General features: G+C 45.7%; 1 protein-coding gene across 11 annotated transcripts in view; it reads right to left on the bottom strand.

The window, feature by feature from the left end:
* PTK2 (protein tyrosine kinase 2) overlaps positions 1-27,675 on the bottom strand; it is a 255,666-nt gene that overhangs the window by 75,839 nt on the left and 152,152 nt on the right. For all 11 annotated transcript variants that reach the window (XM_068525379.1, XM_068525378.1, XM_068525376.1 and 8 more), the window contains 3 exons: positions 25,971-26,088; positions 20,825-20,855; positions 17,056-17,108 (listed from right to left, as the gene is read on the bottom strand). In XM_068525379.1, coding sequence (XP_068381480.1) covers positions 17,056-17,108; positions 20,825-20,855; positions 25,971-26,088 — 202 coding nt within the window. The remainder of the gene's footprint in view (positions 1-17,055; positions 17,109-20,824; positions 20,856-25,970; positions 26,089-27,675) is intronic.

The following is a 27,675-nucleotide window of genomic DNA, read 5'->3' on the forward strand; positions in this document are numbered from 1 at the left end:
CTGAACGAAAGGGAGGAGTGCCCTTCAACAGTGCAGGAGGGGACGGCGCTCCCCGTGACCCGGAGGCGAGGAAGCCAGGCCAGCCACAGCTGCGCGTCTGGGCGCTGCTCCACCCCAGAAGCCGCTGAACCTGTCTGCGCTTCAGCTGTGCCCTCACGTGCCCAATGAGAGCACGTCCACCTGGTGGGGCTGTGGTGAGGATTACAGAGAGGCACATGAAGTTGTGGCGCGGCCCTGCACACAGGTGGGAGGCTCCTTGGTTCCCTTCCTGCTGAGGCCTCTGGAAGGAGCCTTCCTGGTGGGACTGTAAGGGCTTCCCGGACTGCCTCTTCTTATACAACTCTCAGCAGGGATACCAACTCTGAACCAGCTTCAAGGAGTAAGAAGAAAATGGCTCATGTATCAGGCTAACACACAAAAGTGACGTGGGAAAAACCAAGTTTGCATACACTTGCATTAATTCACACAATCACAAGAAAAAGCCTGCAGTTTTTTTCTTTCGGTGCTATGTGAATTCTACAAAAGAACTCTGGGGATTATCCAAGCTCCCTGAGCATTACTCATGACGACACGTGGGTGTGGCTATGGGTACCGTGACGTCACGTGAACAGAGAATTTTTGCTGCTGTGTCCTTCTTGAGTTGGTTCTTATGCAGCAGGGTCAATCAACACTGTTGAAGGCACGTGGAACTACAAAGGTTTTACCGTAACCTTCTATATAGGGCTTTGCAAGTGGGGATGCTCGGCATATTTCTCTAAGAATTCTTGATACTGATTTGGTTCTATTTTCTCTTTTTTTCTTTCCTGGTTTTTAGGATTATGGGACAGTATGACACTGAGATGAGAGGTACTTTTACATACTCAAGGGCCCCTGAAAAACTGGAGTCCACCCTGAAACCGCCTGGCCTCCAAAATAATGACATAAACGAAGAAAAATATAAAGGAAAAGGAAACAGGTTCAAAGATCTCGTCACAAATAAAGGAAAGCAGCTCTGCATTCTCCACTTGACCAGGATGACAACTAATGGAGCGCCCACCATAACGCCAGACACGGTCATAAACAACTACACGTATCGTCATTTAATCCTCAGGAACGTCGTACATGGTGGTACTGCTATCGTCATCCCCGTTTCCCAGGCAGGAAGCTGGGGCCCCCAGAGGCATCCTAAGTTTCTCACGGTCCCCAGCCACTCAGCGGCGGCTGGCACGGCGAGCAGCGCTCCAGCAGAGCTCCTGGGCTGCCGTGTTCTGTGCTTCGTTCTTTATTATCTCCCAAAACGTTTCTGGGGACTTTTATTTGTGAGACCAGATACCTGATGCTTCGAAACCTCGGAGTGTTCCCCTAAGGATGTTCTGGGACTTCACCCCCAACATGGGCATCCCTGGAAGGCTTATCTGGGCCTGTGCACTTGGGAGACAATTCTAGGACCATGAGTCAAATATTTCAAAGTAAACATTTTGAAAAATGGATGGAGACTTCTGAAACCTTGGATAACACTGTAATTTGAAAGGGTTGGTATCTTAAGACGTGGTAAAATAAAAATGAGGGGAAGACACGTTAAAAGGGCAGAAACCTTCAGCTCAGAAATTAGGAGAGAAAGGTACAAGGTTCTTGTTTTAAAACAAGGTAAAAGAGGCCTAGTGAAGTCACTACTGAAACCAGTGACACGCCTGTCGTGCTCCGTCACGCAAAGAGCCTGAAGCCTCCGGAGTCACCATGAAGGGGTCAGTTTCCAGCTGGAGAGGGACAGAGCAGCGGACGCTCGGCTGTAAACAAAGGGAAGTGCACCGGAGCCTGCAGGCCCACAAAGCTCTCAGGAGCCGACCACCCGCTCACTCCCCCTCGGGGAAGAGGGGCAGGCCCGGTGATTCCCTCTCCACCTCCTCCACCTGCCCTTCGGGGCCTGACACCAACACGCTTCTGGCTTCTGACGACAGCCTCTGGCCCGTGCCCTGCTGCCTTCAGGAGGCCTGATGAGTCACCACCCCCAGGGCAACGCGTGCACAGTCACGGGATTGCTCAGCAATTCAGTGGGACCAAGCAACATCACAACTTCTCACCCCACCTGCACATGTGACCCTGCCGTGAGCCCTGGAAGTGGCGACCGGCTTTGGGGGGGGGGGGGCGGGCAGGGGCAGGAGGGCTTTCAGGAAGCCAGGAAGGGGGCCCCGCTGTGCTCTGTGACCTGCACCGGGGTCGGCAAGCTTTTTCTGCAAAAGGTCTGACAGTACGTATTTTAGACTTCACTGCTCACAAAGTGGCCACTGCAACAACTTAACTCTGCTGTTCAGATTGCAGGGGTGAGCAGACACGTCATGAGTGAACGTGTCACTATGTTCCAGCAAAACTTTACTGATGGACACAGAAGTTTGAATTTCACATAGTTTTGATGCCAGGTACTATTCTTTGATTTTACCCCCAACCATTAAGAACTGTAATAATCGTTCTTAGTTCAAGGAGCAATACAAACACAGAGGTGAGCCGTATTTGGCCCACAGGCCTGAGTCTGTGGAAGTCTCAGCTTATTCACCTGTAAAATGGCGATAATAATACTCACTCTAATTCACAGTATTGGGAAATTCAAATGTGGGGAAAATGCACGATGTTTTCTTTAGATAAATAATGTGGTAATAACCACTTGTTAATACACATTTGTTGAAATTTTTATGCTTTCACGGTCATCCTCACAACAACCATCAAGGCCTTTTACAGATGAAGACTCCAGAGATGAAGTGCTTTGCTCCAGGTCACCCAACTGGCCAGCTGGTGACAGGACGGGGCGAGGCTGGAGCCTGGGACCTGACCACTCACCCAGCGGCCCTGGACTGGTCACCAGTGTCCTCACCCGCACGACAGGGAGGAGAACACCCATCATGCTCTGAACCCCTGCCGGGAGACTCGCTGGTGAAGGGCACGCACGTGGGGGGCGGCCACCCAGCAACCACCAAGGAGTCGGCCCGGAAACGAGGCGCAGAGCTTCGAGCTGGAGGTCCCCGGAGGCAAGGCGCTTTCCAAGTCGCATTTAGTCCAGACGTCTCACTGCAAGCACTCTGCTCACGGTGCTCAAGTCGTCAAGCAGACACACACGCAAGCACAGATGGGCTCTTCAGTGAAAGCATTCTTTCATTAATCGTGAGGAAACATGCAACCCCCCTTAATTTTAGTTTATAAACCTTACTCCTTATCGTAAGAGTACAAAGCTTCGTGCAGGCAGTACACAAAGGAAATGGAAAACAAGACACTACACGTGACTTCTAAATTTCTAGTTTATGAAAGTGATAACCTCGGCTGCCTGAAAAATACTCATTATCACTCCTGTTGATGGTTCTCTAATTATTTTAGTCTGTTTGACTCTTAAAAATCACTTTTCCTTCTTTCCTTTCCACTACCTCACTCCCAAACTAACAATTACTACATACGTACGTGCGGAGGAGTGTGCAAATTTCTCCCATGTACTGCTGAATGATTCCGTTTTGACAATTTTTCTTCACTTCTAAAATTCGCTATGAATAGATACAACTTGCATTTACCACTGAGACGCAGTAAAGAAACTGACAGTTACCCTTCCCATGTCAAAGCCCTGAATAATTCTGAAGAGATTGCTGACTCACACCATGGTTTTTTCATACTTGTTTTGTTGGATCAAAGCCACATTTTGCCTTGCATTAAATACTGAATGATATTTATATCCATAAATAATTATATTAATAACACAAACATGAAAATAAATATTACCGTCCCCACTAATTTCATCTGCAGATCCGGGTGGCATGCAAAGAAAGGGGGAGGAGAGAGAGAGGGGAGGGGGGGGAGGGGAGGGGAGGGAGGGAGAGAGGGAAAACGCTATTAAAATGACAAGCAAATCAAAGTGTAAGGAAAACACAAAAATTACCCCCCCAGTCTAATTCAAAAGATAAAAGAAAGATCATAGGAGTTAGCATGTTTACTTGACTTAAGGGCATTAATGCGAGTTTTAAGCCGTCCACACGTTACCCCAAGTAAATAGCAGTTTAAGTGTGTTTCTGCCACATTAAGCAAAACTGATTTGACTGCTTCTCAGTTAAATGTTAAAAATGACTCTACTTTCCACAAAAGGAATTTGTATCCTCTTAGAAATGAACACCATGGGTCATTAATGTGTACCCCACACAATAAGCAGGGAACAGCCCTCAGCAAGCCTGCCCAGGATTCCAGCCTCTCCAAAGAAGCTTAAGGAGCACAGCACCTGAGGCTCTGCTGGCGAGCTTCCACTTACATTTATACAGTGTTTGTAGAAATGACTCTTCCAGCTGTTACAGATCATCTTCCCTTTGCTAGAAAACTCCCCCCGTGGCCTCTGCTCTGCAGCACCCTGAGTATCTGCCCCCGAGGCAGGAAAGGCAGACCCCCGGGGCTCACTCGGACCATCCTTCTCCATTAATCGCATGCCAGGTCAGGAAACCCACGAGGCAAAGGTACCTGCTGGCCCCTTTGGTACAACACTAAGATCCCACGGGGGAAACCGGGAAGAGACTTCTCGCCCTGTCATGCATTTAAAAACCAGCAAACGGGCAAACAGTCTTCTATGAGGAGAGCGGCCCACAGTACCGCTGCCGGGCAGTGGACAGCACTCACTGACCCCCAGTACAGGCACACCCGCTCAGGATAATCTACAAGCATCTGGTTAGGCTGCTGCCTGCGGCGCTGTGGTTAGTAAGAGTCTGTGCAAAGATGAGTGCAGTACCAGCAGAAGGAGGTTCGTGGGAACAGAAGACCAAAGGGAGAAAGCGCCTAGCTTTCTTAACTTTATGTTGGCAGTGACTGACTCCTTTATAAAGAGGCAGGAGGAGGAAAGAGAAAAACAGAAACACATTTTAATACAAGAGCAAACTTATATTTTAAGGCATACCTATAAAAACAAAGACAAAATTGCAATGCTTTTATGTGACTACTGGCACACTTGATTTCTTAATATAACTGAGTTTTAAGAAACATATTAATATTTTAAAATGCAATTTTCCCTCTTAGGAAAGATTAGCACTAGACACAGAAACTTTTAGCAAGACATAAAGAGAGTCAGCCAGCTCCACAAAGCCAGCCAAGTAAAGGTACAGATACCTTTACAAATAACAAAACTGAAACAAAATGAAATGAGACAAACAACGAAGACCAATAAATAATTCAAGATTCTTGTGAACATCTAACATTCAACCACAAAGAAAAAAATTGCAGAAAACTAGCAGATCCTGATTTGTGAAAGAGCTTTATAAGCACTTTCCCCCAAATCATCAGCAAAGACACAGACCTTAAGTGTACACCTTAAATAAACTGCCTTAACATAAAAAACATAAGAACATCTGAATACATAGGTTGCAAAGCCCCTCCCCCGCCTACCAGCATCCTTTGTTCATTCACTCTCATTCATGTGCTGAAAACTCACTTGAAAGTCAATTCTCTCTGTATGAGGCACTTGCTGGATGAACAAGCACCCAGGACAGTAGAACAGAGAAGAAACAACTGCAGTACGCTAAGGGCAAGAGCAGACAAGTCAAACTAGAGTCAAAACAAGGGATGTATAACCCTTTAAAATGCAGCGGTGACACCATGTGACAGAAAAGATGCAGTGGGCATGCACAACTTAACTGCAGATCCACAGGGTCCCATCAAGAAAGGTAAGGATTCCAGGTGTGGCCCCAGGGAGAGCAGGGTCAGGATGAAGACGGCAACAACTTACGGCCATCAGTTAGGAACAGAAATGAGAAGAACTGAAACAGACAACGTGGTCACGTTCCCACAGGGTGTGCTGTTATCCCAACAATGTGCACTGTTCCATCTTCTCCCCTTAGCACACACTCAATTTCCTGTGTGATGACTCCAGAGGGCAGCTCCCTGTGTTTTATCAGCTAAGAACACGAAAACAGTGCCCTGTGCCAGGCGGGACAGAATTCCGGATGGGGTGGAGGGGCGATAGCTATAGAGGTCATTGAGATGAAACAAGAACACAGACTGTAGACAAGATAAGAGCATTCTATCAGTGTCAAATTCCCTGGTTTTGGTAATGACACTGTGACTGTCTGAGAGGATGTCGTTGGTCTTAGGAAATGCACACTGAAACATTTATAAGTAAAGGGGCATACCATGTCTGCAACTTGCTTTCAAATGTTTCAAAAAAAAAAAAAAAAAAAAGAAGAAGAAGAAGACATACAAATGGCCAATAGGCACATGAAAAGATGCTCAACACTGCTAATTACTAGAGAAATGCAAATCAAAACTACATTGAGGTATATTACCTCACGCTGGCTAGAATGGCCATTACCAGAAAGTCTATAAATAATAAACGCTGGAGAAGGTGTGGAGAAAAAGGAACCCTCCTCCTACACTGCCGGTGGGAATGTAAATTGATACAGCCACTATGGAGAACAGTATGGAGATTCCTTAAAAAAATAAAATACAGAACAACCATATGATCCAGCAATCCCACTCCTGGGCATATATCTGGAGAAAACCCTAATTCGAAAAGAGACATGCACCCCAATGTTCATAGCCAGCACTATTTACAATAGCCAAGACATGGAAGCAACCTAAATGTCCATCGACAGAGAGATGGATAAAGAAGATGTGGTACATATATACAATGGAGTATTACTCAGCCATAAAAAAAGAATGAAATAATGCCATTTGCAGCACCATGGATGGACCTAGAGATTATCATACTACATGAAGCAAGTCAGACAAAGACAAATATTGTATGATATCACTTATATGTGGGATCTAAAAAATAATACAAATGAATCTACTTACGAAACAAACAGACTCAGACACAGAAAACAAACTTATGATTATCAAAGGGGGATGTGGGGAGATAAGTTCAGAGTACGGGATGCACGGATACACACTGCTACATATAAAACAGATAAGCCACATGGACCTACTGTATAGCACAGCAATTATACTCACTATTTTGTAATAACCTATAATAGAAAATAATCTGCAAAACAAACCCTGAATCACTTTGTTTTACACCTGAAACTAACACAATATTGTAAATCTACTATACTTCAATTTTAAAAAAGAAAAAAAAAGTAGAGGGAAGGAGAAAGCAAGTGGGCCAAAATATAGACATAGTGAGTTTGAGTAAAGAACATATGAGACTTCACTTTACTATTCTTACGACCATCCTCTATGTGTGAAATTATGGAAAAATAAAATATACAAAAATCTCTATTTGGATTCAGATTCTGGCTCCACTACTCACCCCATGGCATTAGAAAAGTTACCCAACTTCTGTTTCTGTTTTCCTATTTGTAAAATGAGGCAGTAACAGAAGCTTCCTCAAGTAAAGAGATGCAGAGAGGATTCCATGAATTCCCAGGGCACCCGGCGCAGGACAACCGCTCCGTAGGCGCAAGCTATTCCTACCTTTCAATTTTTTATCTTATTTCGAAACTAAGGTAATGAATATTCTTCATATTAACTTAAAAGGCAAATACTTTTTAAAAAATATAAGCATAACTTTTTTTGAGTAATAACAAGAATATTATCCACACCATAAAAAAAAGTGTTAGGACCCTTCCTTTATTTTATCCAAGATGACTACTTTAATTATGTTTGCTGAACACCTACCATGAGCTAACAGCACACTGTGTACGTGCTGCGGCTACAGCAGTGAAACAGGCCCCCCCATTCTTTCCTTGTTGAGCTTACGTTCTGGGTTGGGGAAAAGATGATTAAGTGAGTAAACTGTGTGGTACATCAACATGTAAGTGCCATGGAGAAAAAACTCAGAGCAGACGCAGGACAGGGAGTGTTTTCCTGTGGGGCTGCACCTCTAAATATGGAAGGAGTCGTTTGCTAAAAAGCTTTCCAGAGCAGAGGTGAGCCTGGGGCACTGGCCAAGGAGAGCAGGGAGGTCGGGCGGGGATGGGGTGGGGTGGGGGCGTGGGGGGGGTGGTTGGCAAACATACTTATCGGTCACCCATTTCTCAGGGCAACTGAACAGCTGATGAGCGAAGGCTGTCTTTAGAAGTATAACAGCGGGGCTTCCCTGGTGGCACAGTGGTGAAGAATCCACCCGGCAATGCAGGGGACACGGGTTCGAGCCCTGGTCCGGGAAGATCCCACATGCCGCGGAGCAACTAAGCCCATGCGCCACAACTACCGGGCCTGTGCTCTGGAGCCTGTGAGCCACAACTACTGAGCCCACGAGCCACAACTACTGAAGCCCGCGCGCCTAGAGCCCGTGCTCCACAACAAGAGAAGCCACAGCAGTGAGAAGCCCGCGCACCGCAACGAAGAGTAGCCCCCGCTCGCCGCAACTAGAGAAAGCCCGTGTGCGGCAACGAAGACCCAAAGCAGCCAAAAAAAAAAAAAAAAAAGAAGTATAACAGCGAAATAAACGAAGATGACGTGAATGCACCCGTGGCCATGCTGTGGCCCCGAATGAAATCCCTGCACAAACATCAGTAGCTGCCAGAGCCACGAGGTGAAACACAGACTCTCTGAACCTACGGATCGGCTTAACGTCACAGAGACAGCAGCCAGATGTTACACAGCACCTATGCGTGGTCTTGTAAAAACAAGTCCAAAAACAAGTCTTTGAGTCCAAATCTGACCAAACTCCTCTCGATCCTAACGACCAGGCTGTAGGTAAGTCAGGAGGAATACAGGGGCTGGAGGGGGACCCGCTCAACACAGCATCATGGAACGGCACTTGGCCAGACCCAGAGTGTCGGGCACAGCGTACAGGACACGATTTCCTCAACAGATAAACTGCGATCAAGAAAAAAAGAAGGGGGGCGGCAGCGCACAGAGACAGGAGGAGACAGGAGACGCAGCCAAGTTCACCCAGCCCTGCTTGTCTGACCCCAGACTGGACGACACCAAGTGTGAAAATGCCTTAATCAGGGAATCCGAGCACTGACCAGACCGCTGGTATTAAGGAATTCCTGTTCTTACAGTGTAGTAATGTTGTTTTTAAAAAGTCTTTGTCTTTTAGAAATGTTTACAGAGGAATATGCCTTCGGGGCGCTTGAGACCATCTGTGGGGAGTGTGTGTCTGTGTGGGTGGGGACAGAGGTGAGGTGTGGCTGGTTTTCAGCTGCTGAACCTGGGTGACGAGCCTGGAGGATCGCTACACAATCTACTCGCTCTGCTTCTGTGTGCGTCTGGAGCTTCCCATGACAAAGAGTTAAAAAGCTAAGAATTCAAAAGCATGACGATATCCACCCATTCACATGGCCTCTTGCTTGTAAAAATATCAAATGCATTTTATCTTGACTCATGCGGTTGATTTTAACAAATTCCACAATATGATGCAGCCACGACATGCTACTAGAAACCTGTGAGGTCAAATTCCAGATTCACATTTTAAAAGTTTCAAGCCTTCCTTTAAAATTTTTCTCTGTGAAGGGGGGGGGGGGGGGGGGCGCGGGAAAAAACTGGGTCTTCGGATGTTAGCAATATCTGTTTTTATGTTTAACAAGATGATACTTGGGCTTCTTGTAGTAATAAATTTTAGGAAGATTATTAAAGTTTATTTATTAATGTGTTAATAATTTTAGCAAGAGGATTAAGATGGCTCATCAGCTAAATAAACCCAAACACTGGCCACCGTGAAGCACGCTTTCATACAGACAAAAAATGCACCCTGGCTCAAAGTGCTCTCCTGAGGGAAGCACCGCACTGTCCCTTGCTATGCGGAGGCTATTAGGAGGGGGTGGTCACACTCTAGTCTGGACGCTGAGTTCACAGGACTAAGAGGACGGATCCATGCGGCCTGGAAAGAGTTTACAGAAGTAAATATCCTCTTTAAATTTCTGTTGTGCTCATGATTGCTCCGATCTCACTCGGGCTCTTTTTCATCTGAAAGTGTCTCAGGCTACTCCCCCCTGGGGGTCCTACAAGTGTCTGCCTGTCTCCAGGCCTGCAGCTGAGAGGTTCAGTCCAATTCCAGGGTGAGGAACAGGAAGCCATCTGGCTCCGGGTCCTTCTTGGGTGTTACTCTACAACACATGATGTAGACGCTTCAGCACCCGTGTGACTCCAGAGTATTCTTCTCAACTCCCTTAGAAGCCAGAGAGGTGAGGGACATCATCAAGGAGCACCCTCAAATCTCGACAGAGGCAAAGAGAGTTCAGATGCTGTGACAATGGTGCGAGAAGGGCTGCTAGGACGAAGGAAGTAGCACGGTGGGGGTGGGGGTGGGGTGGTGGTGATGGTGTATTTTCATGATCACTTCCTTGTTCACGTGCCACACGATCAACCGCCCTGCCCCTACCCGGTCAGAGACGGCTAAACGTCTCTCCTAACGCCAGACTGACTACAGAACGCTAGTCGTGGCTGTTGGAATTAAAAGAATTTCCAGTAAGCCAAGTACTATGAACATGTCAAACCCCCAATACGTTCAACTCGGTGCACGTAAAAATCACCAGTAGCATTAATTTGATTAAATTATTTCATAAGGCATATAATTTACAAAAATTAACTTCACACGTACTAGGCGACAATACTCTATTAGGGCACTTCAAAAAAAATCCCTAAAAGCTTTCGTTTAAATCAAGCTTTCAGCACAGACAGAGACTACCTTCTAAATCAGTGTTATCATTATCACAAGTGAAACTAGGATGTAAACCAGACACAAGAAACTCTTTCAAACTTCAAAACGGGGCAGACTTTTGGATTCCAACAGAACAGTCAGAAATGAGTCAGGACTATGCTATTCCTGATAAATGGGAGAAAAACTACCCTGAAATCAGACTCAGACTCTTCCAAAACCACTCCTCCCTTCTACACACGGACATCTCAAGCTTTCCAATGACTCGGTGTGCTCTAACGGAAAGGCGATGGGTTTGGAGCCCAGATCTGGGTTTCCATCCGGCTCTCTGCCACTGCTAGCTACGTGAGCCAGGCCTCGTCACCTCAGCCCATCTATGAAGTGGAAACATGAGGAAGACTGTCCCGAGCTTCAAATAAGACAGTGCTTGTGAACGCGCCTGGCATAATCTCTGAGCCCCATTCACATGTAAATAACTATCAGTACTTATATTTACAAAGCAGTGGAAGAGCAATGAATGAATAACAGACCTAGTGTTTCAGAGACTGTGAGAAAAAAAGGGGGAAAAAATGCAAATAATTATTATGGACTATACATATACCACTTTGTATTTTACAGAACTTTACAGTTTACAAACTACTTTTACATATATAAAGTAACTGCTTGGTAATAGAAATGCACAATTTTCCCTAGAAAGAGTCACTTCCCATTTTCACTGTACAAACAGAATGCTTAAATAAATGCAATTAAACTATCCTGACTCTTAGAGTAAAATATTCCAAAATCAGTCTGTTGGACCCGTCCTAAATGGGCCGGTAAGCCCCCATTGTGGGGCCACTTGGGTGGTCAGCCTGTATTTGGTAGAACCCAGCTTTACCCAGACATTCAAGGAACCTCCCTCAGTACTTTTTAATGAGTTGGTTTTGTAATCTCTTCTTTAAACCCTGCACTCAGAGGCTTGGGAATTGCATTTATGTATGTTGAAGCTGATTAGCTGACATGACCTCTTTCTTCTCAACAAATAAAAACATGAAACTTCAATCTCAAAAAAAAAAAAATAAAGTAACTGCTTTAGAATTTGTAATGAAGCAGCTTAACGCAAATAACATTTATTTTGCTAAGTTTATTTTCGTTTAGAACAATTTTTAGTCACTAACTTGAGAAACCTAAAGGTAATCTTAAATAACTGGAATGATGTTGTATGATTAACTAAACCAGAAGAATCTGTTATAAAGTAAAAAAAAAAATTTTTTTAATTTATAATAAATACTGAAAAAGTTTCATCACAAAGTGGTGCATTTGATCATCAACCAAGGGCTCAGCAGACGCAATCAAACCAAACATTTCTAACAAAAGAAAGAGGTCATTGCACTGGTTGTCATGACAGACACATAAGAGAGAAAATCGTCTTCTGATCTCCATCCCATTACTACAACCCAGATGTGTGACAAGAGCCACGTGCACAGTGCAGTGGCCATCATGCGTTACCTGTATTTCTGTTACACTTAAGGTCCTACTGCTTGATTAAGGGCCTGGTTATTAAAAAACAAAACAGAACCCTGAAACACAAAATCCAACCAAACAAAAACCAAAGTTTATACCTTTGAAATATTTAGAATTCAGCTTTATTCATCGGTTTTCCTCGGAAATACCTATATTCCTAGGGAATCTTCACCCACACGAACGTGGCTCAAGCACGCCTCCCCCACCCCCCCCGCCCCGATCCTGGCACCAGTCTCTCTGACCACTTACAGACCCCGTGTCTGTAGTACAAGCAACGACCTCTCCACTATAGTTCTAACTGAGCTCCAGAATGTGTGCTTACACGTTTCCTAAAAACTTACACTTAGGCTAAAAAAAATGACTCTAGGCCCTCAGAGAAATGTGCCCAAGGAAATGCACTATTCTGCTAGATATTTTTGTAAATCTGTTAACCTTATACTTATTTTTATAGAGAAACTTTGTCTAGATTTCAGAGATAAACTCTGCATGTATTCAACATCAACTGTAAGTGTGCCCTTACTGGAGATGATCTGATAACTACATTTCCTCCTACAATGAGATTGGAAGGAGGCCCTGGTACCCCGTCATCACGAGCTGAGAACCGTCTGAAGGCACCTAGACCCCCATTCTCCCTGCTTGCTGGCCTCCATGCCCCTTACCCAAAACCACCTAGGAGTGTGTCCAGAACAGTTCACAGTGACCAGCTCACAGCAAGCGTCTGAGAGTCCAGCAACTCTCAAGGTCACTGCTCGCTCTGGGGGGGTCCCTGCCTTTCCTCCTCCTGTTCCCGCGCGTGGAGTGAAGGCACCTAGACCCCCATTCTCCCTGCTTGCTGGCCTCCATGCCCCTTACCCAAAACCACCTAGGAGTGTGTCCAGAACAGTTCACAGTGACCAGCTCACAGCAAGCGTCTGAGAGTCCAGCAACTCTCAAGGTCACTGCTCGCTCTGGGGGGGGTCCCTGCCTTTCCTCCTCCTGTTCCCGCGCGTGGAGTGAAGGCACCTAGACCCCCATTCTCCCTGCTTGCTGGCCTCCATGCCCCTTACCCAAAACCACCTAGGAGTGTGTCCAGAACAGTTCACAGTGACCAGCTCACGGCAAGCGTCTGAGAGTCCAGCAACTCTCAAGGTCACTGCTCGCTCTGGGGGGGTCCCTGCCTTTCCTCCTCCTGTTCCCGTGCGTGGAGTGAAGGCACCTAGACCCCCATTCTCCCTGCTTGCTGGCCTCCATGCCCCTTACCCAAAACCACCTAGGAGTGTGTCCAGAACAGTTCACAGTGACCAGCTCACAGCAAGCGTCTGAGAGTCCAGCAACTCTCAAGGTCACTGCTCGCTCTGGGGGGGGGTCCCTGCCTTTGCTCCTCCTGTTCCCGCGCGTGGCGCACACTCCTCCAAGTCCCAGCACCTCTCCGTACCTTGCTGGGGCATCCGATTCATTTAAAGGCAATCACTAAGCGCTATGTCCCAGACAATAAACGACAAATAAAACACGTCTTTGCCTATGATGGGGGCAGGGTCTAGTGGACAAGAAGGTTTCTAAAATCATTACATCTATTTAAAGACTATCGACAATAGTGAGACATATGGTGGGCTAGAGAACTCCGAGGAAGAAGAGTCCTGGAGTAGCCAGGGAAGGCTTCTAGGAGGTGGCGGCATCTGAAGCCAGCCTTGAAGATCAGGTAAGAACTTTTCAGTTATGAATGTAAATAGGGGAATCAGACAAGTCCCACTTTCTCCATCTTCTGAAGTGATTCTTCATCTGTACCTGGGGTAATCTCCCTTAAATTCTTATTGAAAGGCAATATAGCCCAGAGGACAATAATGACCTGAGTTCAATCCTAGCTCCATCATTTTCAAGTTGTGTGACACTGAACAAGTGTGTTCACCTCTCTGAATTTCTTTCCTCCTATTTGTGAAATGGGGAGACGACAAAGACCTCGTGAGATCGTCGTAGGGATGAACGAGATAATACCTAACGCTGTGCACAGCACACTGAGAACCTAATAGAGACCCGTCACCTCTTAGCTGTGTGAGACCTCGCCTGCCCTGCTCTCTGCCACTCCGGCTGGCGCTGGGTTTGCCAAGTCGCTGCTTCAGCGCTCGCTGTCGCGCAATGTGTGCGTTTAGTCACCTGCTCAGAGAGACTCCTCTTGACCCCAACCTTAAACAGTCCCACCCCTCGCTCTCCATTTGCCTGCTTTATTTTAACTCAGTGTCCGTCTGTCTCCTCCACAGGACGTCGGCTCCACAAGGGGAGTGCCTGGCTTTGTTCACTATTGTACCCCAGCATCTGGAACAGTGCCTGGCACACGGCAGGCACTCAGATGTATCTGTTGACGGAATTACCGTAAAACGGGAAACGTAAAACTGGACTAGTATCCACCTTGTAGGGTTTGCTGGGGCCAAACGAGATGGACCCTGACAGAGAAACAAGTCCCCACGGCCGGCACACAGACTGAGCCTCACCACCACCCCACCAGCCTGGAGACGGATCAGCTCGCGGTGCGGGAGCAGACGCGGCGCTCTGCAGGGTCCGGGGTGGGGGGGTTGGTCTCCCCTCAGTGTCAGCACTACACCCACGCGGTGCCGGGTTTCCAGGCTGCTAGGTAAGGAAGAACCCCGGGGTTTAGCAACAGTACCGGCTTTCCTGGTGTCAACTTAATAACTTATGGGCGACGTGCAAGGCACAGCTCCTGGCTGGCCAGGCTGGTGAGATGTTATTCTCTAGTCTCTGTGGAAGACACAAATAAAGCACAGTGAGTCCGCTTCCACAAAAGGGAGCAAGCCATAGGCGGGCTGACGAAGGATCAACGGGCATCTAAGACGTCAGGCCCGTCACTGAATATCCACAAGACACTGAGAGCTCTTTCTGGCCTGTCTCGGTGAACCACCAAAGTGGTGGTCACGTGTGAAACGGCATCACTGACTATCTAAAGAACGAAAGACCTTGACAAGTGACAATGAAAAGGACATGCCAAACGGCGGAGCAGCTCAAGCAGAACGACCGACCGAGGGAAGGAGGTGGGGCGGAGGGCTGGACGCCCGGCTTTATTTGGCTGAAGAGCAACGCGGGGGAGGGCCGGCGAGGCAGGCTGTGCCCAGACCACGGAAGGCCGCTGGGGGCTGAGCCGAGGAGTCAGAACTTGGTCTGATGGACTGTAAGTCGTTCCTGAAAGTTTCTGCCCAGGGACCCGCCTATTTAAGTTCAGTAAAGGCGGTAGCCATCAGGCAGCTACTGCAGAGACGGGGCTGCAGCATGAGCTTCTAGTCAGGGGATAACCAGGGAGAAACAAGGAAGGCGGACTCAGAAAGGAGGGGTTGGCTGGGAGAGGTAAAACCGGCAGGTGTTGTGAGCAGCAGCTGTGAAAAAACTCTGAGGACATCAGGAAATGGAAGGAACAAGACCTGAAGCTTCTGTGAGGCGTGTTGTGTTTCATCACTAGCTGGGGTCACGATGAGCCCAACAGGGCGTGTCAGCTCTGTATCACGCGGGGCAGCTGTGAAGCACGCGTGCGGCAGCCACGGCGGCGACGGCCTCACTCCCGTGCCTGCCTCCAGTCTGGCAAGGAGGGGACCAGGGCGCTTACGAATTACTCAAAGCGGGCTCAGTCTCACCTCTTCTATGGAACATGCCACGGAACAGCCTTTGATGCCCGCGACTGACAGGGCCCCGTACCACCTCGCCACTCTGGCACGTGGTGGCCTTCCTCGCTCCGCCGGAGGGCCTGCTCTCCGTCCGCTGCACCTCCTGCTCCCGCCACAGGCTGGAGATGAGCGCGCTTAGCGGCCCCGCGTCACCGCGGGGGTTCGGAGAGCCCGGTGGAGGCGGAGTGCGTGCCGGCAACCCTGCAGCCCGCCGGGCGTCTGGCACTGCCCAGCAGTACCAGCTCCAGCCCTTAACACTCCTCTCCCCCCATCAGGAAGGGATCAGTTTCCTGAGCAGCAGTGCTCCGGCCCCCACACACCCGCCCCACGCGGTTCATCACTGGAGCATCTTGCTGAGCATATGGATACGAGCACAGGTATTTCTTGAGAAGGGGGCTGTGGGAAGTTTGTGGACAATAAAAAAAAAAAAAAAAAGCAATTCTATTTGTACACTGGAACACTAGAAAATAATTCAGTCATCAACAAGGCAAAAGCACAAAACTAAATTTTAGGTAAAAATTAACTCAAGGTAAATTAAACTAACAGGAATTCGATTTCTTCTAAGTCAGATTGTCAGATACTAGAGTTTTAGGAAGCTATATTTCAGAAATGTGACATACATAATAAGAACATATTACATGTGTGTGTATGGATATACATGTATACGCATACATGTATAAATATACACGTGTAGTGTATGTATCAATATTTTAAGATACCAAACCTGGGTCCATAGAAGATGCTTTTTGCTTTTTCCCCACCTTTCCTCTATTTTCCACATTTTTAAATGGGGAAAAAAGGCACATGTATTTTGAAAACATATCAAGGGAAGCACACCACACTCATCACACCAGCAAATAGTTAAGATAATGCTTATGTCAACATCTTAACTATATTTTTAAAAAAGCAATATTCAAACACCATTTTATGTTAATTGTGAAAGACAAAAGCTGTTTAAAAATGTTTCACATTTCCTGAACTTCAAAAAATAATAAATATACAAAGTATATTATGCTAATTTCTGCTACATTACAAAGATAAGTTATAATGGCAGTTTCAAAAGTAAAAATTTTCACTCTAAATATAATTAACATGGAATTAAAACTGAAAAATAACTTGAAATTCTATACAATCCTGTGAGTATTATACACGTATGTCTCATATTAAAAAAAATCAGTGAGCTACATTTAAACCTATTTCATGACGGTAAAATTATGCAAATTTTAAAAATTATTAATAATTTTAATTTTTAATGTTTAATTTTCATAAGCTGTTCTAGAAAGAACTAATCCTAATACAAATGAGCAGACGTCTAACACACGGCGACTTCCTCCCACGGCGGCGGGGCCTCTGCCTGACGCCTGTGTGGCCTCTTACCTGACACGGAGACGGCGTGGGTCCGAACGCCCTGCTTCTCGCTGTTGGCCAGCCTGGAACAGAGGTGCAAAGCCGTGAGTGCCACGCTCTTCAGACCACACCGCCAGCATTCATTCAAACCGTGAGCTGCCCAGAATCAGGACGACTGTGCCACTTCCCAGGGAGACTGCACGGTCTAGAGGGGTGATTTTGTAAAATACTGGATTCTACCACCTGAGGCCCTTAAAGTCACCAGACTGCTTTAATGTTTTAAAGACCAGAAATTAAGACAGAGAAGTGAAGGAACGCTGAACTATAACACCACTGAATGTGGTGTACGTGGCTTAGATTAACTTTAATTTAGATGCTGGACTGCAAGGGAGTAGCCGAAGTTATACCACAGAGGGAACGATGCCTGGGACTGAGATGCGAATGTGAAACACTGTTACACGACTGGCCCTGCTTCAATTTCGAGCACGTCCAAGAGCAGGCAGCTCACTGACATATACTGTTATTATTTACAGACTGAAACAAGGTAAGCTTAACGCATCCGGTTATTTGTTTCATGAAACGGCTCGACAACGTTAGTGTTTTACATAAACACCCACATAAAATAACATTTTGGCCAAAGGTTTCAGTGACATTTTTTAAAAATCCAAGCATAGTTCAGTTTAAAATTTTTGGAAAAGCGTAAAACAGAGAAAAAAGGAACCCTATAGTCTTTATTTATTTTTAAAAATATTTTTGTTGCATTTCTTTTATTTATTTTTAAGTCAATTTATTTATTTATTTTTGGCTGCTTTGGTTCTTCGTTGCTGTGCACGGCTTTCTCTAGTTGCGGTGAGCAGGGGCTACTCTTTGCTGCGGTGCACAGGCTTCTCATTGTGGTGGCTTCTCTTCTCTCATTGTGGAGCACGGGCTCTAGGCGTGTGGGCTTCAGTAGTTGCAGCACATGGGCTCAGTAGTTGTGGCTCGTGGGCTCTAGAGCAGGCTCAGTAGTTGTGGCCCACGGGCTTAGGTGTTCCGCGGCATGTGGGATCTTCCCGGACCAGGGCTCCAACCCGTGTCCCCTGCATTGGCAGGCGGATCCTTAACCACTGCGCCACCAGGGAAGCCCAGAACCCTATAGTCTTTAGATGTCAAAGTTACTTTGCTCTTTTTATAAAAGAAAACTTTTTCCTGCTACATAAGCCTTTACTCTAGAAGTACTAAGTAAGAATTTTCCCTAGTATATAGAATTTATATTAGGTAATACGGGAGCTTAAAATAGTATATCCCCATTGAGAACTAGAAATATTCAATATGCAACTGCATAACCTCTATAATTAAGGGTTACAGCACAAAGCCATAGCCCTGAGTTCCTTTTTATGGAATTCTCTGAATATGTGAAATGGTATCTTTATTATAAAAGTTTAACCAAAGTTGTTTTCTAACAAATCACCAGCTCCTCTTCTATTGCAGCTCCATGACTTATTGTCACTATCTCTGAACTACGTTTATCAGGAGGTCACAGGCGCACACATTCATAATAAGCAGGTTACACCATCTGCCTCTGTATCCTGTTGATAGGACACCGGGGTCTTCCTTTGCTGTGGGTTGGGATGCTACTTCAAACCAACTTACAACTGCAGGGATATCTGCACTTCTCTGATCAGTGGCAATAACAGGTCTGCTGCTCTATGATTTGGGGAAATTCTGCTCTTTTAAAGTTTGCTTTATTTGTTCAGTTTTTCTAGGATTTCTTGGCACTTCAAACCTACTCCCTTCTTCCTCACTTTTTTATCTGTGTTTATGATTCCAGTGTGTTTTAATCCTCAAAGTCATCTCTTAAAGACTTTCCACAATTGAACATACAATGAGCATTAGTTCCTTGCCTGATGTGGGACATTAATAAATATCTATTAAATATTGTTGAGTTTGTGAAACACAAGGCCTAAAAGCTAAGAGAAAGCTGGTCTCGCCCATCCCTCCACTCGCCTGCCCAGCTACTGTGTACCTTACTGTGTGCCAGATACTGCCCAGTGTCAGGTCTACCACGTCACATGACCCTGGCCATCAACTAGGCCACAGGGTGTGAGCAGCAGAGAGGTGATTGTTTAATGTGAGATAAGTTATAGGGAAACACACAGGGCTGCTCCTGGGACTGGGGTGGTGGGAGGTTTCCAGAGGCAGGGATGCAGGATGAGACTCGAGCAGGGCCCTGCTGAGGACAAGGCTGGAGGGAAGGAAGGACGGAGGACTCCAGGAACTGAGGGAAGTTCAGTGTGACTGCAGAGCGAGCATGAGGAGCGGGAGGGGAGGCTGGAGGGGTGGCAGGGACCGTCGGGCAGCCTCCTGCCAGCTGGCGGAGGATGTGGCCTGAATCTAAGAGCAGCAGCAGCCACGCGAGGGGTTCAAGAGGAAAGGTCCCTTCTGCTGCTGTAGGGAATGGATGGGACGGTAGGCAAAACGGGACAGGCAAAGGTGGGTAGGAGGTGTGCAGAAAAATGGGAACCCAGAAGACCTGAGACTGCTATCCTCTGAGGTGGGCCCTTGGCTGGTGTTTAGGAGGGTTCCCACCAACCCCGAACTAGTAAGTGTGGTCCACTGTCCTTAGACTGTTTGTACAAATAATATGGTTCGTGCTGAACTCTTGCTTTCCTTCTGGGAGTCTGGAATTTGGGTACATGCCAAGCAAAGTGTGCATACACGACCAGGCCCCCATAAAAGCCGGGGCACCGAGTCTCCAACTAGCTTCCCTGGTAGACAACACTCCACGTCATCACAACTCATTCCCGAGGATCAGGTGCGCCCTACCTGAGTCCCTGAGAGAGGGCTCTTGGGAGCCTGCCCCTGGCTTCCTCGGGACTTCATGCCATTGCTCTCTGCCTGGCCGATTTTGCTTTGTATTCCCTGGCAGCCATACATCACAGCTGAGAGTATGATTACGTGCTGAGTCCTGGGAGTTCCTTCTAGAGAATCACTGAATGGGGCAGTCTTGGGGACCTCGACACAGGAGTCTACTGGAGGAGCCCAGACAGGTGATAACAACTGAAAACCGGGGAGGGACGGTGGGAATGTGAAGTGGATGGATCTTATAGTTAGGAAGCAGAAAGGAAGGAATTGGTGGTAGACCGGTGACAGAGGAGAGAGAGTGACAGAACAGAGGTGATGCCCAGGTTCTACCCTCTTCATCCCTATATGCAGTGGCCTCTCAGGTGCTGTATTCTCTGCAGGTGCCTTGGGATTCTCTTCAAATCTCTGAGTGCTCAGCACACAGCTGCAATTGTTTATTTACCTGTATATCTGAATGTCTAGATTGTAACTTTCGTTTGGTCCCCAATTCCTAGCACAATGGCTGAGAACAGAGAAGTTTTGGCATTCTTTTACTTGTACAGATTGAAACATCTACTATGAAATTCATGACATAAACAAATTTAAAAATTAACATAAACTACATATCTTTAATTTTCTCACTTGTAAAATAGCCAGAATGGTATCTATTTTCAGGTTCTTATAAATATTGTCACTGACTATAAAGTGACTGTTTGACAACAGACCTCCCTCATATGATCACTACTATTCTTGAGCTCTCTACTGAACTTAAAGGGAAAATTCATTTTACACTTTTGATTAAACCTAAATACATGATTTACAATTGATTTGATTTCTTTCTGGAAACATTTGTTTTCTAGTTTCCTAATCATATACGTAGAAATTTGATTACTCAGGCAAATGGATAATAAAGCATAGTGATTTCCTCCCAGTTTCTAATGCACAGGAATTACAAGACACACAAAGCAGTACTTACTTTGGTATCGATGGCAAAGCCCGTTCACCTTCTGGGGAAAAAAACAGAAAGAGAGAGATGAGATTCCTTCTATTCCTTTTGAAAAGATTATGTATAGAAATCAGAGAAAGAAGATGAGTCCTATTTCAGAATTTTAGCAATAACCCTTTAAAACGAAGTTGGTATACTGCCTATCTATCTTAGGTTTCCATGGCTTTATTTTCAGTATTGATGACAAATATACACTGCCTGCAGGTGCAGACCATATAAAAGGTATTGCCAATCAAAACCAAATGGTAAGGGATAAACTGATGAAAGATATTCTTCCCAGGAGACTCTAGAAGATGAAGAATTTCTCATAGTCAAAGCCAACATTCTTTACCAAAGACTGAACGTCCTGCGGCAACACCAAAACTTGTGCAGGGAACACACAGAAATCCAAAGGAAACAAAGCCACAGGTTGTGTTCCTGGAGGAACAGGGGCAGCCAAGGGGCCCAGCAGCCTCAGAGGCGTGGCCTGAAGTGTCCTGTGGACTCGACTTCGGGAGGTGCCGAGGCCCCCATGACGGTGGCAGACTCCCCCGTCATGGCTGGGCTCTGGCCAGTGCATCGCAGGGAAGCTCCGGACTCTGCTCAGGGGCGGGGGAGATGTGCTCCCTCCCCTTCATCCGTGAACCAGGAAGCATGGAGGCCCCTGCTTTAATCTCTTTTATCGGATGAATCTGGCGGTAAACCCATCCCACCACTCCCCTCGCTCCCCAGGCCACAGGTTACCCTTGTCCAGGTCTCCCGTCCCTCCTCCTATGCCCCGGTCCCGTGTGAGTGCAGGCCGTATGGCCCTGAACACCGCATGATGCCTTCACACATTCCATCCCTTGAAAGATTCTCTTCCTTCTGGTGGAAGCTTCATCCCTCAATCTTTCAAAGCTCAATTCAAGCTCAACCTCCTCAAAGAAGCCCTTCCTGGAACACCCCACGTGGCTCTGGATGGCCTTCCTGTGCTTCTGCTGCATTAGCAGAGCGCTTCCCACCTATCAGACGACTTAGAAGGTCAGACTTAACCCGCCCACAGGCCACCCCCCACCCAGCAGAGGACCTGGCACTCATAGCCACTGCATAATACCCAATACACTGCAGAAACTTCATCCAAATTTCCTCACTATGACTTTTTCACATCCAAATTTCAAGCAAAATAACCACGTTATACCGTGAAGACCAAACTTAGAATAACTGGAAAATCCTATCATTAGTTTATTACCCCATGGATGCTACCACCACCACCTTACTCACATTCAACACTGTCAATTAATCATATGGGCTTTCAAATGACACGTCCGTGTGATTTCTAGCTGTTTTACTCTCTCTGCTGAAATTTCTACTGCCTTGCAGAGAAAAAGGAACCAGACTATGAAATATTTGGTTAACACAGACTTTATAAGAAGCTGGGCAGGAGTTGGAAGAAGGCTGAAAATGAGGTGATTAACAACTGAAGGAGCGTAAGAGAGTCAATTTTCAGAAAACAAAAACGTAGCAGAATATTGAGAAAAATGGCAACAGACACTGTGAGTAGCAGCATTATAAAAATCTCTAAGTTCTCACTAACTAAAATGCCCAGTTCTAGGAGCTAATTTCTGACACTGCTTTAAATTTATCAGTTGAATGAGTAACACATGCTTTCTCATGGCATTCATGTGGTCTCTTATTTCTCAGAAATAAATTCCTTAGGATTCAGGATGCATCTTTGTATTAACCCACACTTTAATTTTCATTTTTAGAACTGAGGCTTTTAGTTTTTGAATAAAAGTTTTAATCTACTGTTTTTTAATTAAATAATCAATACAGATTCACTGTAACAAATCTAATCATAAAGGTCTATAATGTAGACAAGTTGAAGCCCCCCCGCCTTCACGTACAATTCCACCTTCCTTAGGGGTATTCATCGTCCACACTTAACGTTCCAGACTACCAGACTCCTTGTATGCTTATAAACACACACAGGTTTGGCTATACACACACACGTGCATGTAGGTTTCAGCACGGAAACAGGGCCAGCTCGTCTTTTCAAACAGCTGCATGGCATCTCACACTCCCTTATTTATTAGCTACTAGCTCCACCCCCGCAGACACCGGGGTCGTTCCACATTTTGTGCCACCGAAGACAGTGCGGCAGGGGCGCCGCATCAGTGGTTCTGTGGGGCTGTTTCCAGGAGGGGCCGGCAGTGCCAGGAGCAACCGAAAGCACTGTCCCAGCTCACACCGACACAGTGGAGTGTGGAGGGCACTTCGCAACAGCCCCACCAAGAATGGGTATCACGGTCTTTCCACCCATCTAACAACAGGTTAACAGACACAGAATGCTATCTGTCACTGTCTGTGTCCATACGCTTACTGGACAGTGTACGTCCGTTCTTCTATAGGTGCCCATTTTTACCCTCTTATTCAATGAGCTAGAAGAACACTTGAAAAATGAGAGATTTTAATTCTTTATTGTATGTATTACAGATGTTTCCCCTTCTGTGTCACGGCTTTAAAAAGCATTTCTTTTACTAGTAGAAGCGCTTTCATACTTACGTACCGATGAACTCTACGGATTTGCTCTCCGTGCCTTCTGGGTTTTGTGTCAGGCTTAGGAGCAGCCCCACCCTCACAATGTGCAGTATTTACCACCATCCTCTGTACAGAAACCCTCCTTGAGAACGATGAAATTATGACCCTGATTCGCACAATTCTTTCCTCTGAGGAGAATTTTACTAAGATTGAATTTTACTAAGATTGAAAAATTGCTACTGAGCTTTCTTGCAAGTAAAGGAAAGGTCAGATAACTCCCCACGATAAGGGCCAAGGTCACACAGCGACTCTGCTGGAACCTGGTTCAGGGCATCGGACTTGTGACTCTCAGTTTTCTGCCCCAATGATACCACCTTTAAAAGCACTTTCTAAATTCAAAGCAATTATGGTGGATCACAGAGCTAACAAAGTGCATCTGGGCACATCAGACCTCAGGTGTAGAACTTACACGTCACTATAACCGTTAACACTCGCAAACGTGTACGTGCTCCCTACCATTAAGCAGTTTACAGTCTAGAGAGGACAGATGGGTACGTACATAATCGTTACTTAAAGTACATCCCAGGAAAATGGTACGTTAGAGTTGTGGAAACGTGTTTCACATTTATTTGAAATCTAAAAAAAAACTAAATTAAAAAATGCACATGTGCTCTTGTCCATGTATGTCTGACTATAATCCATTAAAACAGTTGACTGAAAATATTATTTCAATTGGGCAATATAACCTCACTTTAGGTACCTATTATAAAATTGTCATGTAATAAGTACATTATGCTGTGATTTAGAATAAAGCAAATAAATTATCAGACTCAATAATTAATTCTATAAAGGCAACATAAAATTGGTAACAACCAATGCCCTACTAGGTTTTCATGAGAAGCATTTTCATTTATGCTGTTTTCATATGAATGAAGAATTTAATGCATCTCATTTCATGAGATTTGATATCAAAATGTTTCTCCCTAGAGGGGAAAAAAAGCCAATTAAAAACCAACACAGAAAGATGTTAAAGCTTCAAACATTTAATGACTAATGTCTGAATGTTATTTTTTTGTGTACCAACAAACTGATGAAGAACATTTTGGTAAATCAGGATGAAATTTAAAACTTATTCACTAAAAAGAAGATAGGCGATATGGCACATTTAACATTTTTCATAGAATACTATCTTTATATGAAGCAACTTTCCCAAAACATTTAAATAATGTTTGCAAGGTACATACCCCCATTTAAAGCACAAAATGAAAACTCAAAAGCTCATGGATGCAAAAATTTTAACTGAGAGTAGCCTTTAGATATTTCTAAAAGCAACTTCATTACTATATTTCACATAAAGAAAGCTATGATAAATACACACTATATTTTAGGAAAACAATAAATGAAGAGGCTTTATTGGTCTGATCATAGTGGGAAAAACATTTTTGCTAGATTAGCCGCATCCTGGAACCCATGCACTTACTGGCCTTTTGGTTCATGGCTTTAGATACCGTTTTCAGAGCACAACACCCTGACACTAACTTTTAAACAAAGGTTCCAATGATGCCTCTGCTTCACACCCTCCCTCAACGCCCTCCACCTGCTGTCAGCACAGAGAACTCGACCGCTGGGCAGGCAGGGCCCTCTGCTGTGTCTACGATTGGAGCTCAGGGCTTTGTCATCTGCTTCCCTTGTGTGTCTCCACATACGCTTCCCCATTCGCTCACCGCTCAGCCGTCCCCGACTCCCTCCAGGGATCGTCCTACCCACAGAGGGGAGTGCTGGCAAGGATCCTGTGGACCCACCTACCACGCTATAAAGTAGGTACCATTCTTCCATTATGGACGAGGAATCTCCAAGCCACGGCTCATCCAGTGTGTCAAGATCACACTGAAACTAGCAGCAGCGTTGCAACGACAGCAACACTGAAGTTTCTGACGCTGTACGTGCCAGCACGGCCCCAAGCCACCTACACACGGGGCCGTCCCCCCACGACTACACAAGACAGGGACCACTCTTCGTGTCTTGTGGGACGGAACTGAGGCACGGAAAGTTAAGTACTTTGCAGATGGCATGCACTCAGGATTTGAACCCATAGGTCAACACAATTCCAAAGTCCAGCTTTTTCCTGCTTTATTTCAGAAATCCAAATCCTCTGAAACACCCCATCTTACTGCCTTGTGAAAGGCTAGAGACACAGTCATGTTTCTAAGGTTCATCACATCATGCTTAGAACTACTGCTCTAAGCTTTTGAGATCTATGAGAAAAAATAGGAAAGAGACTTTATTTATCATGAGTTACAAGAGACTTAAAAAAAAAAAAACGACCCAGAACGTAATCCCAAAAGTTTGTTTAAAAATGTTAACGGTAACCTAGAAAATACGTTAAGCATGTTGCTCAAAACAAAAGGGTCTAAACACAATGTTTCCTTTAAGCTCTGTCCAAACCCAGCTCTTAGGCTGTGAGCTGGGTCACTTCCCTAGAAAAGCAAGAATACAGATCCACTGGGCTGAATTATTCACTCACTCTTCACTTTCACAGAGCGATCTAGAAGGACGGCAGGCTGTGGGGTGAGCTCGGCTAACGATTCAGAGGGGGCGCTGGAACAGAAGGAGAGCTCACCTTTCTGGGGCCTGACGATGAAAGACTGCGTGGCCCCGTGCACCAGCCGGCAGTACCCGTCTATCAGGTCGGCCATGTTCTCGGCGATGGTCAGGGACGGTGCTGTCACCGTCAGAGGCTGGACAGGGGAGAAGACCCGGAGAGAGCCGTTATTGTTCTTTGCAGTAATCAAAGGGACAGCTGCACTATGACATCAGATCTCTAGATACACTTGAACGCAGAGAGGAGCGGGAGCGAAACAAGATCTGTCGTAAGGTCTGAGTGAAAAAGGAAGTTTGATATTTAAGGACGTTATTCCTAGAATGTGTGACAGAAGGCAAACCCAGGCAAAAAAAGAAAAATCACTTAAACCGAGACTCCCTTTCTAGAATAAAAAGAGGTGGAAAAAACACTTCCCTTCAGAACGTCTGGTCCCTTAGGCACGCTCTAATTAAGAAAAGAATTTAGAAAATTAGTAAGCTAAAGTAGAGCTTATTTTAGAAACTAGACAAACGTGGAGTAAATTTTTATTAACCATCCATCGTAGTTTTTCTGACATTAAAGAAAATTAGTGGAATTTCATTATTTTGAGCAGGCATAGCATGTTCTGCCTAAGAGCTTAGAAACCACACTTCTCAAATTAAACATGCAATTATGATAAATTTCCTAAAAACCTATCATTAAATGTTATCCAGGAGATAATCAAAGCCGTTTCAAACACAAGTATGTCCTAACTCATGTAGTCTTCATAACCTCCTTCCAAAGGGACAACTTATCTCACCTGCATTATCCTAAGTATTATTTGGGGGTAGCAAACAGAAAGGAGGACAGCCTGAAAATCATGGTGCAAACAAGAAATTACTGAGATATTTTCAGGAAATTTCAATTTGCAATACGGTTTCAATATTTCATGGCATCATTTGTTTAATTCTGAGAACCAACTGCCTGGAGCCTAGAAATGCTGCGATCCCAAGGCAGTAGGAGCAAGAAGACGTGAGGAGCACTGAAAACAAGCCATCCCAGCAGGGGCTGCAGCAGAGCAGAGCCCAGGTGTGCGCGTGGGACCGGGTGAGCCCCCAGAACGGGCTTCGCCCACGAGTAAACCTGCGTGTGCCGCCAGGTTGTGCAGACTCTTCAGTATGTGAGTATTCTCTGTCCGTCTTTCAGAAAGGTCACCTTATGCAGTATTTGCCAAATGTTCATTTCTCGTGCCAGGCCTGCCTTTACTTTCCACACCACGTGCTGATTAAGAAGAGGCTCTGGGTCCAGACTGTCTGGGGTGAACTCCATGTCTACCACCTACTAGGACCGTGGCCACCATCCTGTGCTTGGTTCCCTCATCTACAGACTGGGGGTAACCAAAGTATCTCAAAGTGCCTCTTCCGCTGGGTTCTGAGGATGCCACGTGTTGTCCTTGGCTTCTGTGTTAAGTGTCGGACAGTGGGGACATATGTGGCAGAAAGTACCAGCTGCTGCCGCGGTTATTTTCCTAATTATTACCCCCCAGAGAATGTCACATACTGCACAGTCTGGGAAATAACACTGTAACATAGTTTACAGAATTTATATAATTCTAAGAGGTTGATTTTCTTGGTAATTCATGATAATCTTCCAGCACCTCCACAATAAGGCTCCATTAATTTTTAAACCTGTTTCCTATTCTTGAGGGCATTTAATCATTATTATTTGTAACGTAACGCTTATTACATTAGAGAAAGCTGTGATT

This window comes from Eschrichtius robustus, chromosome 17, assembly GCF_028021215.1.
Source record: "Eschrichtius robustus isolate mEscRob2 chromosome 17, mEscRob2.pri, whole genome shotgun sequence".
Lineage (NCBI taxonomy): Eukaryota > Metazoa > Chordata > Mammalia > Artiodactyla > Eschrichtiidae > Eschrichtius > Eschrichtius robustus.